General features: G+C 39.2%; 1 protein-coding gene and 1 long non-coding RNA gene across 3 annotated transcripts in view; one reads left to right on the forward strand and one right to left on the reverse strand.

Moving 5' to 3' along the window:
- sema3bl (sema domain, immunoglobulin domain (Ig), short basic domain, secreted, (semaphorin) 3bl) overlaps window positions 1-17483 on the forward strand; it is a gene marked incomplete at its 5' end in the record, with an annotated part of 66412 nt that overhangs the window by 42520 nt on the left and 6409 nt on the right. For both annotated transcript variants that reach the window (XM_032521144.1, XM_032521145.1), the window contains 10 exon segments: window positions 5380-5470; window positions 8036-8152; window positions 8817-8959; window positions 10657-10771; window positions 10951-11020; window positions 11400-11544; window positions 15285-15516; window positions 15621-15712; window positions 15980-16021; window positions 16126-16351. In XM_032521144.1, coding sequence (XP_032377035.1) covers window positions 5380-5470; window positions 8036-8152; window positions 8817-8959; window positions 10657-10771; window positions 10951-11020; window positions 11400-11544; window positions 15285-15516; window positions 15621-15712; window positions 15980-16021; window positions 16126-16351 — 1273 coding nt within the window.
- Window positions 1-17483, reverse strand: part of LOC116692670 (uncharacterized) — a 26417-nt gene that overhangs the window by 1981 nt on the left and 6953 nt on the right. Inside the window, exon 2 of the long non-coding RNA XR_004332746.1 lies at window positions 1938-1940. This is a non-coding gene — a long non-coding RNA (uncharacterized LOC116692670). The remainder of the gene's footprint in view (window positions 1-1937; window positions 1941-17483) is intronic.

Raw genomic sequence — 17483 nt, forward strand, 5'->3', positions numbered from 1 at the left:
TGTGTGTGTGTGTGTGTGTGTGTGTGTGTGTGAGAGAGTGGAGGATTGCATGTGAACAAAGTACAGAAGGTGCATTGCAGCATTGTTTTCTTTATGTGGATTTAGTTGCTCGTCACAGTGTGTGCTCTCCTTGGTGCCTTTTTCTGCCTCTCTCTCAATCTGTCATCCTTAGTGCGGTTTATTGCATGTGGTGAACAGCAGCGCATGTCTTACTATGCCCCTGCTGAATAACTTTAAGTCCAGTAACAATATACTGTGGTCTGCATGGTTGAGAACAAGGAAAACAAAAATTAGACATACAAAAATAAGTCAGTGAAATTCTTAAAGGGTGGTACCGGGCTAAAGGACAGAGCAGCTATATTATGAAAAGTAGGTCACCTGTGGGACTCCTTAGAACTACTGGGAACACCGGAGTTGCTCTCCGTAAACTTTATCGTAAAGCAGTTTAACTAACCAGTTACTTGCAACCAATGACGCCCCACGTGTATTTGTGTTGTGTTGCAATGATTCAACTATAGTTGCAAATGTCTGCAGGTACATTAAGGAAAGACAAGCAACCCATAATCTTCATAGGAAAATGGAGTTTTAGTCATGAGTAAACACTGTGTACATGTGCTTACAATTCTGTGTTTGTATCCGTGCATGTGCAGGTGTGCATGAAATAAATCCCAGGTTGTGTCAGCTGTATCTGTGTTAAAACTCAGACCACCTCAGCTGTCCTAAATAATGTTACCAGTTGTCCTCCTGCTTGTGTGTGAATGGACAACACCACAGGGAGCCTGTCCATTTATTTAACCAATCGTTAACTGGTGGAGAACACACACCCGTCTGTTTGTCTGACCTCTCGAGGGAACGCCTCGGACTGGACTCTGGGTGGGATGACCTATGACCTTCTAGGTGTTTCATCTCAGTTAGGGGCAGACAGACATGTAGTCTCTCCGTCTCTCTTGTGCCACCGCTCATTGTCTCACTCTTGTGTTGCCATCTGTTATACAAATTGTACCCAAAACTAATAAATGTAGCAACAATGTAAATTAGGCTCATTTTACATTAGCTGTGTAGAAGTGAAGAAATAGTCTCTCTTACTGTTAAACAATGTTTGGTTTTGGAGCTGTTGTTGTTATTTTGTTTCAGCTAATCTTAACTGTATTTCATGCTTTCATCCAAAGATGAAAAAGTAATTTATTTAGCAATATTTTAGTATTCCCCTACTGCGTCAGTAGTTTTCATATTTCTGGGAGGTCGTTGGGTACAACATTTGAGAATCACTAAAAGTATTATGAAATTGTGCAATAAGATTTAATTTTATATGGCCAAAAAAACTGAAAAAAACGTACAGCAAGTAGGTAGTTTAGTGAACAAAATACGTCACCCCTTTATTTTTTCTTTGAATGTAAAAATGATGTGAGGAATGGACGCACATGTGCATGCACATGCACACACACATACAAATCCCCATGGTGAGTGACACAGCTGAGCACTGTCATTGATGGGAAAATAAACCACTATATTGCAGTGACGACATAGAGAGGGCTAGACCTCACACACACAAACATGAATACACATACACACACAGTCAAGCAAAACACATGACACAAACTTGAACACAAACTTGAACAGAAACACACACAAACATGATGAAAGGTATGCACGGTCAAGCATGGAAGCAAAAATGTAGAAAGACATATTGAAACACAGGGAAGCAGATATTTATATGCACCCAACAACAACCGACAGATTGAAAAAAAATTATGTTTTAAATTCATTCAAAGCTGAACACATGCACACACATTAGAACACACAAATAACTCACTGGCCTCCTTAACAGAGTCACATTGTAGACTAAAGCAGTTCCAATGCTCCAGTTTTCAGTGAAAAGACCACTTTTACTTTGCAGTTGTGCTTTTTGGCACTCAGAAAGCAAGTTGCTGAGTAACTCACTTCCTCTCACCATGAGATTTCCACGACAACTCAGTAAGTGCTACACATGGGACACTTTTTAATTCCTTTCGGGAAAAAAGTACTTGAATTAACGTGGATAAACAAGTGGACTAAAAGGAGTTAAAGCATAAACAACAATGTATTGGTTATAAATCCCTCGTTTATTTCCCCCATGTTGCCTTTGGATCAAAGCCCTACAAACTGGAGCTTTTCTGTAATTTATGCTCCATATTTCCATTTTTTTCTATTACCATAACTCTAACTTTCTCGCTGTATTTTATTTTTTGTCTTTCACTTTCTTTCAACGGAGAAGAATGATGTGGAAAGAAGATTTAGCAAGAGAGCAAGCTTCCCATGCTTTCACCAGAGTGAGAGTTGAGTGGTGAGAGAGGGAGCCCCGCTAATATTTGACTTGACAACGAGGAAAAAGCCAAGTACAACAGCATTTCAAATGAGATCTGTTGAGGGAAGTCCAAAATGTAGACTTTTAAACATTTAACAAACAAAAAAACACTCTAGACTAAATCTGTGGCTGAGTTTTATCTAGTGTTAAACTGTAAATAATATAAATGGACAATTAAGAACAAGTTGCCATTTGAGGACTCAAAGATAAAACTTGGGACCCTTGACAGATGTTTCGCATCATCAAATTTAAAAGGCAGCACTGGTTTATATTTGCTGAATTGTATACAGTCAGTAGCATCGAGCTCTACTTCATCAAAGCATTAACAAAGAGGGAGGACAAGATGAGAGGGAGATAGAGAAGAAGATGAGAGGCTGGAAGGAGCTGGGAGTACAAAAGGTGAATGTCTGCTTTGTTCAACTCAGTAGGACAGAGGAAGAGAGATGAGGGGGGGGGAAGCAGCAGCCAAAAAGCTGTTTTATGACTTGGTAGTATGTGATTAAAACTAAAAAATCTAAATTTCCCTTCCTTCTGCAAATCTTACATGGACTGTGTTCTGTTTCTTTTAGTACAAAAGACAGAAAGACAAAGAGGAGGCCTTCACCCGCCTATTAAACAAATGTGTTTTGACAAATTTGTCAAAGTAGACCAAGTAAGGCTGTAGCAGGAAAACTTTTGGGTGTAGCCTATTGAGCAATGATGCCTTTTATGGCTGAAAAAAAGCAATTTATTTTCATTTTTAAGTGGATAAGTGTGTGTTTTTTTTCTTATTTTAGGGCAGCTGATTTAGAGTCAAGATTATGGTCAGCATTATGTATCAATTTTGTAAAGGGGTTAAGGTTGAAAAAAGTAAATACAATTTCTTACAAGTTCAATTATACAAATATGCATGTATGTGTATCAGTAGTCACTTGTCTAAATGGTTTTGTAGTAGGGATCCCATGTATTTTGCTTGGCACAGCTGAGTATAAAGTGGCCTGGATGTCTTTCTCTCTTTCTGTCTCTCTGTATCGCAGCACAATTTAGCTTGGCTGAGTTTGGCCAAAGTGATTCTGACAATCTAATCAGCTGCATAGGCACAATTCCTCTAGATCTTAATGAGATAACACAGACACATGCATACACACACACGCAACAACCCCAAAGCAGCACAGTCTCTTTTATGTATGAGATGAACAAGTGTGCAGTGAAAAAATTGGACACAGAAGTTCACTAACACACACCAACATGCAAACATACACTTGGACATGAAGTGACATTAACTCTGGGAACAAGAGATCAAAGAGGTGCCGAAAGAATAAGGATGACTAACGGCTAGGCAGAGAATGAGATGGAGAGCAGAAAACAGATGGAAATATTAGCAGAAATTCAAGATAGAGAGAGAGAGAAAGAAAGAGACGATGAAAGTAATGAGATAGATGGAAGAAAGAAGGAAAAAGATTCACTTGGCAACAAAACAAATAAACTACACATTTACTAAATTAAATAATTTTACTGTGCATCAAGTGAAAAGGACAAAAATAAACCCTCATAAATCACATTGATGTACAGGACTGAATGAATAGGGAAAGACAAGTGTCGGAGAACTTTAAATATCCCTCATCATCTGAAATGTGATTAATTGTGAGCATGTGTTTAAGCATTGTGAGTGCTGGTCGGCTGCACATGTACACTTTGACACCTGTAAAACTCATTCAAACCTCTTTACAAAGATTCAAAAAGCTACATGTGGATGAAATAAGAAATGAACTGTCTCTCCTTATTTCCCGAGACCTGTTGGATATGCCAGTGTATATGTTATATTTTGCCATGTTTCTGACAATAACAATTTGCCGTGTTCATGTTCATGCTCAGCACGAGTGAGTATGTGTTGGTGCACGTACAGCACTACAGTGTGCGTGGGTGTGCGCATTGTTGACTGTGTTACAGTATTTTTACCCCGCTGACTTCAATGTCATCATTTCCTCTGTGATCTCCGTCCAATCAAAGTAACAATACTCCATTGTCTTTAAGAGGAACAGAGAGTCACACACACAGAGTTCACTGTAAGGACATTTAAATCAGTAACATGGAATCTAACAGTAGGTCTTACGCTAGGTCCTGTCACCTTGCATTCCCTTTGTATCCTGAAAAGATGAGTACGTTTGGACTTGCATTGATTATGCCTGGTAGCCTTGTACGCTGATGTCGTTGAAGTGGGAGTAAAAAGGCTTAAAACAAAAGGTCTTTTGTCCACAGCGACCCTGTTTTGACCTGGCAAATCACACAATCCAAGGATGTGGCCAGTGTTCGTCAGGTGAACTTGACTAACTGGTGAATGACGAAGAAAGAACCTCTGTTATTTTAATTGCTTCCTTACTTCTACACTTGAGTCAGAAAAAAGAATTTGACTGCAGTTTGATGCTCAATGGTGATCCATAAAATCCTGAAGTACAAGTTTTTTCTCCCTCTGGCACTTCTTTACCAGAATTTTTCTGTTTTTATTGATCATTCTGGAAACTCAGGTATTCTATTCCAAACAGTCTATTGATGTTGCTGAAAACATGAATCACATCACTTACTGTGCAGCAGGATGTTTTTCTCAAAAACTACATGGCACTCCTCACAGCACATGAAAAAGGTTTCATAAATATGACATTGGTTCTGTCAGGTTGGAAAGAATTCTTGTTACATGTAAATGCCATGGATCATGACATTATACAGTATATCATACGTAAACCTACTTTGTGTTAATTTGTTACCCTGCTGGCTATATACAGTCCAGCTCTTAGGGTTGGTCTGGTTTGGGAACCATGTGGGAAACCTTTTTTATGAACTCTGGCAACTACACTGATCCTTTATTTCCTTGTTTCTCAGACAGCGTCTTATTTCTCAGACAGACACAGGGTTCAGTGGAAGGACAAATAAATCTAAAACATAGGGTGAAACTTAAAACAGCTAGTTGTTGAGCTAGTTGATGCATTCTGCCTTACATTACTACTAGCTGGAATTAATGACCTACTGTATAAACCTCCAATTGTCTTTTTCTTCCACAGCATGTGTTCACCATGGATCCTACAAATGTAGAGAATGGACGAGGGAAGGTTCCACATGACCCCAGCCTGCCCTTTGCTAGCACCTTCAGTGGTATGTTCCATAATATTTTGCCTTTTAACAATTTCTCAAGTGGTTTATGGTGCTAATATGGATTGGGAACCAGTTTCCACAAGTTATTTGGCCCAAATTGTTGCATGTCATACCCTTTTCCTCTTGTTTCCTGTCTGCCTCTTCACTGTCAACTGTCAACATAATGTAAGGCAATAATAAAAATAAAGTCAAACATGCAAAAGGAAAGAAAACTTAATACACTGAGGGTATAAGGTCCAAAGAGGTGGTTGATCCCTAATCCCCTTGCACAAAGTCTGTACTAACAAAATACAAATTTCACATGTTAACCTACTGTGACAAAGCTATCAAATTAAGGCTGGCCTTTTCGTAGTTTGGTGTTCTCTATCTGCCACATCTAACTACTTAAAATGCCAAGCACAGATGGTCTGTTTCTACACATTTCACCTTTGCACAGGTCTCTGCTCTGTTTTGAAATGATAATACCCTGAAGAACAGCACCTTGGGAACTTTCTTTGGCTCTGACACATGCACGCACTCTGGAGCTGTGCTGAGTAGGTTAAATAGTTTTGTTTTTTTCTTTCTGAATGTCATTAGGTATTTAGTTTGTGAAATGGTGCTGATTTCTACCAGTGATAGACAGTCCTGGGAGCCTCTGAGGCAGGAGGCGTGTGTATGTGTGTGCAGCCCTCCTTCACCTTCACCTTCCTCTCTCTGCAGCTGGGTGTTTTGAGCAGCCGAATTGATCCAACAAAGCATCATGCAATATTTGGCAGGAAATTGTTCAATTACAGCCAAGTATTCAGTAGATGTGACTTCAGCAGAGACATACTGTTCTGTAGACATACATACAGAACAATATATATAAAGCTGAAAAACAGAGGAATGCAATTTGCTTGCCCAAGCTTAAGGTTTTAATTGTTCATGCAGGGACCTGCTCCTCATGGTCAGCATGGTTGTGTAAGATGACCAGATAGCTGGAATTTAAGCTCTTGTTACAGGACTGAGTCTGACAAACTGCCATATTTAGTTTCTGTCTCTGACCGTGATCACTGACCTCTCTATCAATTTTCTTCATCAGGGATCATTGGCCTCTGCTACCTACCAGCACCCTTTTCATCCTTTCTCTGATGTTAAGTACACCAGCTTTTAAACTAGTCTGTAAAAAAACTGAGTAGACATACATGGGCTGACAGAAAAACACAGGCATCCAAATACAGCTTGACAAACATACTACAGCATATCGAGGAAAAACAGAGTGGTTGGTTGGAGTGGTGTTTGGGTCAAACAACATAGGACTTTCACCCAGGAGAATGGGGTTTGTGTCCTGCTCATCATGTTTCCTAAACCCAACTGTCACTTTCCTCTTTTCCTACACTCAACTGTCCCGTCCTTCTTTTCCCAAACCCAACTGTCCTGTTCTTCTTTTCCTAAACCCAACTTTCCCATTCTTGTCCATGGGACCATGTCCAGCATATCATGAAAACGTAAGCCCACCTACAACATTTTCCTTAACCTAACTGCGTCCAAAGTTTAGATATGACGCTGAAGGAGAATTTTAGCATCAATAACAATGCCAAAGGCACCTGACCAAGCACCCATATTTTTACGCGTGAGAAAGTGTGAATGTGTTGTCATCAGCTATCAGTCCCGTTTTCCCCTCTCGTCTTCTCAATTTCAGGATCTGCTCCCAATTTACACAAAGCTGAACTGGCCCTGTTGTCACCAATTATTGTATCTACATTTGTTTGTTCATGTTTGCTTGTGTGAAAAATGAGATTGGGTTGTATGTACAGTATGTGTGTTTGCATCTGTTTGGCAAAGAAGGATGTGTGTGTTTCCATTATTGCAGCCAAATTTTATTAGATGAGAATTAATTTTACACCAATGAGGTCACCGGCTGTGGCCAGATTCCTTTTCTACATTGGTCAGAATGCCTAGAAAAATACCAGTTATGTTTTTCTTAAACAAATAGGCTTTTTTTAACGGCTCTCATAACTCTCTTATAACTTGATTATCTGACCGGTGACCGGTATTTATTTTTGTGACCAAACTAGCTGAGATTGCTGTCTTTTCTGATCACAGATAACCCTGGCTGCAAAAGGCTTTTCCGAGGTTCCTTTCCTCAACGTGCTTCAGGAAAGATTTTATATCTGTTTGCAGGAAAATACATTTTCTGAATTCTTAAAATTTAAACTGAGTCCATGCTTATGGTGCAGGAGGATGTACTGTACGGAGTGGGTTTGAGTTTGGGTTTCAGATTGCTCTCCCCGTGTTTCTATATTGGATGTCTTCAATTTCTTCTTTCCTTCCCATCCCCATTTGCCTGAACCGCAACATTTTTCTCTGTCACCCTTGATTTCATTATTGTTTTTTTCTGTGCCAAACATTTTATTATCCCCTAATCTCTTTTCCTTTACTGCTACTGTTTTTACATTTGCTCCTTCTTCTTCCCTATCCCTTCCACCGCTTTCACTCTGACCCTCCTCCGTCATTCCTGTTGTATTTATCCATTCTTTTTGTCCCCTATCTCTATCTGTTAAACTTATCCTCCATCTCCCACCATCTCCCTCTCTCTCTATACAGGTGGGGAGTTGTATACAGGTCTGACGGCGGATTTCCTGGGTAGAGACTCTGTGATCCTGAGGAGTATGGGAGGACGCTCCCCCATGAGGACAGAGACTGACCAGAAACTTCTTCATGGTAATGCTTCACTGTTTTATCAACTTAGTACTACACTCAATACAGTAATGAGAAAATGCAAAGTAAACTACATAGTTTTTCATATCTGAACCTTGGAGTGTATTATCATAATAATCTTATGTCTTATCAATTTTTAAACTCATCATCAGGTCAATTTGAACAGTGAGAGTTAATCAATACATAATGTGTAATATACTTCGCACAACATTTTAACCAACACTTGCCAGCCACTAAGAAATTGGTGTTTTTCCCCAGGCCATAGTATAATACTTATATTGTGTGCACGATAAGAAGTTACTTTAAAAGGGAGATATTCATAAAAAAAAACACATTCACTTGTTGGACACTGGTATGACCATGAAAAACTAACTAACTACCGCTATTACAGTTGACTTTCTGTTAATGTTAAAGGAATTCATCTGGACGGATTTACAGCACAAAATATTAAAACTCTCAAAGTTTCTTTGATGAAAGGAGTAAAGACGATGATGACCATATTGTTTTGGTCTCATAAAACAACAGGGTCTATTGTAATATATGGTATTTTTCAATAGCTAGCTGGACTCTGCTGTTATAAAAATAACTTCTCTTTTCTAGCAAAGGAATTGCTTTCTCCTTTCATACTAATGTCCACCTCTCTTCCTTCTTATATCTTCCTTGGCAGACCCTAAGTTCATCGCTGCCCATCTCATCCCAGACAACGATGACAGAGACAATGATAAAGTGTATTTCTTCTTCACTGAGAAGGCCACCGAGGCAGGGGACAGGGAGGGGGCCATACACACACGAGTTGGACGAGTGTGTGCGGTGAGTAATTTTATAACTCTTTATTTGTACACATTTATTTTGTGATACAGTACATGCTGATGTTTCTAGTATTAAGGCTGCAACAGTCAACCGGTCTCTAGACACACATATACTTTTATTTGAAAAGGTTTTGAGATAGGTATCACTGAGTTGTATGCTGTAACTGTTCTGTAACTATTCCAGTGGAGGTGAATTTTGTTAGTGTTGCTTAAAGCATTTATAAATGACATGAAAAACCCAACAGAAGTTGTCTCTCCAGAAACAATTTCTCAGTTACTCAGAATAATCCAAAAAGTTAGATACAGATGTACATGGAAAGATTGAGAGATGATCTGTTGGCAGGTTGGGGATGATTGAAGCCAGATGGCCGGGTGAGCTACAATGCTTTTCCCTATGCAAATATGCAGTCCCAGGATTGAGACATCTGCAGCGGTGTTTCACTTGAGGAGCAGGTTGTGATCTGGAAGATTCTGGGAGTACTTTGGGGCTTTCATGTTTTCAGGAGAATTAGTTATGGGTCTTACATGTTGATTGTACACCAGCTCTTTCAGGCTGATGTAGAGATTCACACTTTCACTAAAGTCCACTGGATGAGAGCTATGAAAAGAAAAATATGGTGAAAAGGTGAGTTAGAAATAGACAGTAATGTAAATGTAAGGGTCTTTTTTCTACATGGTAACATATCAGCAGGGTTAACTTCCCAGGACATGGAGGTAAGGGTTTTATGGGTTTATCCTGCTTTTGTGACAGTTCCAAACCTTTTTGTGTTGAAGACATCGTGATATTCTAAATCATGTGATTTTTTTTCATCCTACCAAAATCCACATGGCTGTCAAATTGGCCAACTGGGATCCCAATCTGCTTTGCACACTCTCTTGCATTCTGTCAAGCATGAATTTTTCTTAGAAAACCAAATGTGTGCTGCGTGCACAATACACAAATATAGGTATGCATAGAAGATTACAAACACACACACACTCTCACACTCTCACACACAGACACAGCTGCAGGATTTCTTTAGAGCCTGTTTGACTGTGCCAGAGTTTGCAGAAACTTCTCAAAGAAAATCCCAGCTGAACCTTCAAATTATAACTTTGTTTGTCATTCTTATCTCCATCTCTCTTACCCCTCTTTCTCTCCCTATGCGTATTATAGTATTTTCTCTTCAGCCCTCTTTTTATCCCTCAGGCAAATCTGAATAATTGTCATCCCTTCCCATGTGTTTTTTTTTTGCCAGGAAGCCCATTATCACCGCTGATCCTCATCACACACGCACAAAAAATGTAAATGCATGCACTCTTTCACATATAGAAAATAGGCGCACAGTAAAGGACACACACATGCATACAGTTCTCGTTCCCGATTTATTCTCAGCAAATTACAAAAGACTGTGCAAACATCTTCAAAAGAGTAAAACAAATCAAACTGTACTTCCACTGCATCAAAAAACCTCATTACCTTATCATTAAGTTCAAGCTCAATATCTTGATACTGTGTATTGTCCTAAAATTTGGGGACAATGTACAAACAGGGGTACAAGTCCGACTGTTTCACCCACTTCACCTTTAAAGCTGATTTAACCTCAGTGTTTCAATCCAAATCCAGCGGGCTGGAGTACAGAGCCGTAACAATAAAATTGTGTACTTGGAAATTAATATGCAGCTCTGTTTCATTGTGTTTACGGTCTTCTCTGCTAGAATGATGTTGGTGGTCAGAGAGTGCTGGTGAACAAGTGGAGTACCTTCATTAAAGCCAGACTGGTCTGCTCTGTACCTGGACCTCACGGCATCGACACACACTTTAACCAACTGGGTAAGATACACAAACCTTTTTGAACAAAGCTTCTGTCCCTGCACACATGCAGCATGCCACAGAGATGCACACAAAGACTATTTACACACACTTGTCTTCTTCCACAAACAAAGGTCATACAATCACAAATTATATGTAACACACATAATGGATGGCATTGTTTTTTTTACATGCAACAGAGGATATATTTCTGCTGCGGACCAAGGATGAGAGGAACCCAGATGTCTATGCAATTTTCAGCTCCATCAGGTGAATAACCATGAGGCTTCATACTTTGTGTGTATTCAGTACACAATGACATCACTTTTGAGTGTGGCTGCAAGTGCACCAGAGCACACCCATGATTGATGCTGGGTATTCAACCTGGTTTGTTTTTCAAGTGATGATGGTTAAATTTTGTGATTTCATTGACTTACAAAATTAAATTGCTAGTGATGTTAGGCAGTACGACCATCACTGATGCACATAGTTAAAACCTAGAAATATCTACCTTCATGTTTGTTTTTATTTCCAACAATTTCTTGCAAGGTCATGTTTCTTGCAAATTAAACTAATATTCCCACATTTTATGTCAAATATTAAACCCAAATGTATATCCAACTGTATATCCTCCCTCTCTCCTCTACAGTAATGTGTTCCAGGGTTTTGCTGTGTGTGTTTACCGTATGGCTGACATCAGAGAAGCCTTCAATGGACCTTTTGCCCATAAAGAAGGGCCCGATTACCAGTGGGGGGCCTACGAAGGCAGGGTCCCTTATCCAAGACCAGGCGTGGTGAGTAAAGTATATCACCTCTAACTCTAAATTTACTCATATGTTTTGGTTGCCCAACTTTAACCATACTGTACTTACCATGACCACAATATTTCCAGATGCTTTTACATGACAACATATAACAGTATAAGGAAACACATAATGTCCTACTCTTCATATGCTGATGACATGCAGCTTTACATTTCTTTAGCCTCTGCTGACTTCTGACCTACAGTAAAAACAAACTGGTAAACTATCAGCCAAAAGACTCATTTTAATCTGTACTCATCAATAGTTCAAAATGTATATCTCAAAAAATCTGACACTGAGAATCGGGTTAATGCAACAATTCTATTTTGTTGGATAACAAAAAGGAAGGCTCACGCTCATTTTACAACATAGCAGCAGTTCAACAAATTAAAGCCTCCCAAATGATCATACAGTTGAATCAACACCTCTCTAAAACAGTTTCAACAAAAACTGAATGTTCATGTCCAAGAAAGTCCAGTAACCTAGATTTTCTAAAAACATAATGGGGATGGCACATGTTCTTAAATTAATTGGTTACTCAGGCCTACAGTGGGTGCTAGAATAGAGAGGGTAATATATATTTAATTTTTTTTTTTTCAAATGAACCGTAGAAAGTTTTCATATCAGTAAACTACTGTAAGTTGTATTGCAGCTGTGGAGACCATACACAGTACAGAGCCTTCTCCTGGTTTATATCCTGACTCTCAGTGGAGCTCTGTCATGTTCTCTCAACCACATCACTAAAATTCGTACACACAAACACACGCATGTATGGCAACACACATACACACAATCACATTGCGCTGGTACTTCCACCTCATTACCAGAGTGCAGGAGAGCATATGGAGGCAGAATAAATATGAATAATGTGAGAACAGAGCAGGCACCTCTGTGGTTTCACTCTGCTGACTCTCTGATTAACAGGAATGTCTTGGACCGAAACTAAGAGTATGAGAATGAGAGAGAGAGAGAGAGAGAGAGAGAGAGAGAGAGAAAGAGAGAGAGAGAGAGAGAGAGGAAAAAAGTGAAGATAATGAAGAGGCACAAATTAGCTGGAGTTAAGATATTCACCACAATCTCTTGTAAAACAATTTCAATGACCTAGATTTTTCTCTATTACTGACAACAGACAGAACATCAAACTTTTGTTTCCCCCTGGCTTTTAGTAACAGATTACATCTTTATACTCTGTAATGTTCATCATGTCTCCTTACTCACCCGTCAAAACTCAGCCATGAATGGAAACAAAAGCTCAGTTTATATGAGAGAAAATTGTTGGACTTTTCCTCCTTAGATATTTATCTTGGATTGACATATTACTTCACAATTGTTTAAATGTGTGTCAGAACTCATTCTATAAAAGAGGGAATAATGGGATAGTCTAGATCTTAGAGTTTTAATGGTAATCCTACCTGAAATGAATTTTGTGAGGCTTTTGTTTGTCTGTTTCTGCCATCCAAACTGACATCTAATTTCATCATAAAAGCCTCATATTTGATACTTAAATATCAAGCTTCTGCATTGCTATAACAAGGATTTTATCCTTTATGACCTACACAGCATTTAATTTACCTTGGTATTTCTATTTGATTGATTTTTGACGTGAAAATTACTTTAACAGCCTGTTTCAAATCAACAGTACTATGTTATACTTTCACCTCAATAATCAAAGCATCATCTGCATGTTTTTCTACCTCCTGCTTGCACTGACAGTTCGGCTTGAATTTGAAGTGTCATACTTTCAACCATAAAGGCTTTAGATGTTGAACTTAACTATCCTTTCCCAATTGAGTCAGAACCCTGCTATCTGTTCAGGGGTTGTCAACTGTCTTCTTTGGTTTGAGATATTACAGGATATAATTTATGTTCTTAGTTCAAACAGAGGTTTCTGCTAACCTATTTATATGTCTGTTTAACATATAGGCATACTCCCTTTTTCATCATAGTGCTATTTTCTTGCACTGAACTTACATTTAAGTACCAGTAGGAACCAGTGAGTATTTAATTGTACCTGATTCATCCAATAAAATGACACTGTAAATTGCAGGCTGTATTATAAAGTGTTACCAAAAATGGATTCTGTTATGTTTGTGTTGTGCTTGCAGTTGAGTAAAACCGCAACTAGAAAGGTTGATATAGACATAAAGAATGCCATTTTCCAGGATTTGAACCTCAGCTAATCTCTCTTTTGTCTGCTGGGTATGTTTGTTGTAATGTAGCGATTTGCCAAATGGAATACATAAGGGCTTACCCACAATGCATACTGTGCTTAACACACATACATACAGACATACTAGAATACACACCAATAATGGATGTGAATTGAAGTCTGCCAAATATGCTCACGTCTACTTTCTCTCTCAATTATCCTCATTTGGCTCTCAGTTGGAGATGGAAAGCAGTCGGCCTGATGCAGCAAAGTTTGGATAAGTTGACAAGAGATTTTGGAGCTGTTCCAGTTTAGGTTTTATGCACTGTGTAAACAGATGCAGAGTAGTTTAGAGAGCAGTTTAAAACACTGACATATCAACAATGTGCATTGAGTGGTCAGGAAATCCTAAATGTTGAAGAAACATAGGCATTTAAGTTCCAAAAGATTATGTTGTTTTGTTTCTGTGTAAAAGTAACAATTGGGTTTATTTTAGCATACAGCTTACTCACAGGTTAGATAAAGTTGTGCTTGGAACCCATTTTCAATTATACACAACATCACAATTCCTATGCTACTTCATAAAAAATCACATACTGTAAAGGCATGTACATTTATTGAGCTTGGATTTGCTTACACATTCCACACCTTCTGAAATAAATTGTAATTGACACCATTTGGTAAACATACTCAGAGGAACGTACTATTATCAATCGTCCCCACACAATTTAGCCCCCCCTCTGAAATTGAATCCAGACCATTACAGAGCTATTGTGTGGATCACTTTCTGTTGTGATAAGCAAAAGTAACAATATTTCTAACATATGGTAGTACAGTCTGGGACAGCAATATCAGGCAATGATATTTATACAAATACCTATGAATACCTATAACTGCTCTCTCAAGAATCTCGTCTGTGTAAGAGACTCGAAATCTTGAGTGAAATTATCATTCACCAGAGCAGCTAATCTGATTTTGCAGCTCCCTGGTTTATTTCCAAGTGACTCTCTTAATATTAACCCCAAAAGACTAGATTGGAGTCTTGCGAGCCCAGGCAGTAACTATGTAGAGCTCAAGTCAGCCCTCTTTCTCAGTCATTGATCTTAATTCACAGAACTGCAAAACTTTGGCTTCTTTGCAAAGAATTGCTTATCAGAATGAGCAAACCCAACAGTCATTAGGTTTGCATACATTTCTTTATTTGGACATTGTTCAGCCCCTTAAATTATTTGCGTGATACAGTGTCTCAGCCAAGTACCAGCATATTAATTTTTCTCATACAGTGACACAAATGGGCCGATTTTTAACTAACACTGCTTCTATAGAGCTGTTACCAAACACATACATTTACAACTGTGGTTTTGAACTGTCATCCAACGTTCTAAGGCACAAAAAACTGCTAATGAGGGTTCTTTGAGAAGTCGTTAAAAGCTTAATTAGGCCACATTTTCTTGGAAAACCCTCCTCCAGTGAAGGATAATGGTGGGAACATAGAGTCATGGTGGAAAATGCCCAGAGCTTTGCTTTCTTCTGTCTGGCTTCTGTTTGTTTATCTTTCTCATCTCTCCCGCTGCCTCTCTAGTGCCCAAGTAAAATCACCAACCAGCCAGGCAGAGAGTTTGGCAGCACAAAAGACTTCCCTGATTCAGTACTGCAGTTTGCCCGCAGTCACCCGTTGATGTGGCGGCCGGTGTATCCCGCTCTGCGCCAGCCTGTGCTTATTAAGGCCAACATTCCTTACAAGCTGAAGCAAATTGTGGTGGACCGGGTCGAGGCAGAGGATGGGCTGTATGACGTCATGTTTATTGGCACAGGTAACACGAGTATGAATATGAATACAGCCCTGTGGGTAAATTGGAAAATTTTGGCAGAGAACATGTTCCTGTTCTGTCACTTATGGTGTCTTTGTGTCTTTCAGATGTTGGCACAGTACTGAAGGTGATTGCCCTGCACAGTGGAAACAGCCTGGAAACAGAGGAGGTCACACTAGAGGAGCTGCAAGTCTTCAAAGTAGGTTTTTACTCCATCAGGTGTCTTTATTAATTCTCTCTATTCTCTGCTTCTTCCTAAATTTTTTAGGCCATATTGAAGAAGATGACATTTCATATCTGTGTCTCTTAAACCGTCTTTGTAGTCAACAGACAAGGAACCATAAAGCTAAAAGAAAACCTCGCAATTTTCCCTTCTCATTTTGTTCTTTAAGCAATCCTTTTTCTAATTGTAAGCCTTTTCACACATTGTGAAACTCATAAGCTGGACATAATTGTATTATTGCAGGTGCCAACTCCAATTACATCAATGGACATATCCGTGAAAAGGGTAAGTTAATATAACTGTAATCACTAAATTAATGCTCCCTTCTATTAACTGTTTTACCAGCATCATGGCTTACGCCATTTTTCTCCTCTTATGATTTTAAACAGCAAGCCCTGTATGTAGGCTCTCCAGCAGGTGTGGCACAGGTTAAGCTGCATCGCTGTGAGACTTATGGCAAAGCCTGTGCCGAGTGTTGCCTGGCCAGAGACCCTTACTGCGCCTGGGATGGATCATTGTGCGCACGATACATGCCCAACAGCAAACGACGCTACCGCAGACAAGACATCAGGCATGGAAACCCTGTGCTGCAGTGTGTAGATCAGAATCTGAGTGGTAAGTATGACTACCTACTTAGACCCTTTTTTTGTACCATCTTGTTCCTCATGTAGGACTATTTCTTAGTTGGGTACAGTGACTTCCCTGACATCCCCTGGTGAGGTAATAGTCTCTTGTTAAACTGCAACTTTTTGTTTTTACACTTTGGTTTTTGTACAGATTAAACAAACAAAGATATAACTTTACAATTAGTGAACCAGGCTAAGTGTTTCCTCTTGCTTCCAGTCTTTACAAGTATGCTAAGCTAAACTAACAGGCGGCTGGCTGTAACTAAAGTGGTAACTATCTTAATCTAAATATCCTATCACCTAGATAACTGATACTTTTCCTAGAGAACTTACTACATTAAATGCATATTTTCCTCTTTACAACTGCTCATTGTTGTGGTTTTGATGTCAGGTTCTGAACCTTTTTAGCTAAGCATTTATTCTTTTAGGTCTAGACAAGCGTGGTGCTTACCTCCCTATAAAATATTTAGCTGTGGATATGAAAAACACTAGTGAGACTCCACTTTTATGTTTACTGTCTGTGAGTCTGTACACACCTGTCACCCAAGGGAAGATGCTATTGGACAAGCGGCAGCCTGTGTTTGAATGAAGATTATATGTGTTTGTGTTTGTAATTGTCAGTGTGCAGTACGTATTTGAGCCTTCTTTCTCAGGATGAAAGCTATGTTGAAAGAGTGTTTATGTGAGATGTGTAATTTGTAGTCTGGAAGTTTATCCTAGCTGTGTGGGACAGGTGTTGTGCAGTATACACTCACCTAAAGGGTTATTAGGAACACTATACTAATACTGTGTTTGACCCCCTTTCGCATCCGGAACTGCCTTAATTCTACGTGGCATTGATTCAACAAGGTGCTGAAAGCATTCTTTAGAAACGTTGGTCCATATTGATAGGATAGCATCTTGCAGTAGATGGAGATTTGTGGGATGCACATCCAGGGCACAAAGCTCCCGTTCCACCACATCCCAAAGATGCTCTATTGGGTTGAGATCTGGTGACTGTGGGGGCAATTGTAGTACCGTGAACTCATTGTCATGTTCAAGTAACCAATTTGAAATGATTCAAGCTTTGTGACATGGAGCATTATGCTGCTGGAAGTAGCCATCAGAAGATGGGTACATGG

The sequence above is a fragment of the Etheostoma spectabile genome, chromosome 7 (genome assembly GCF_008692095.1).
Source record: "Etheostoma spectabile isolate EspeVRDwgs_2016 chromosome 7, UIUC_Espe_1.0, whole genome shotgun sequence".
Classification (NCBI taxonomy): Eukaryota; Metazoa; Chordata; class Actinopteri; order Perciformes; family Percidae; genus Etheostoma; species Etheostoma spectabile.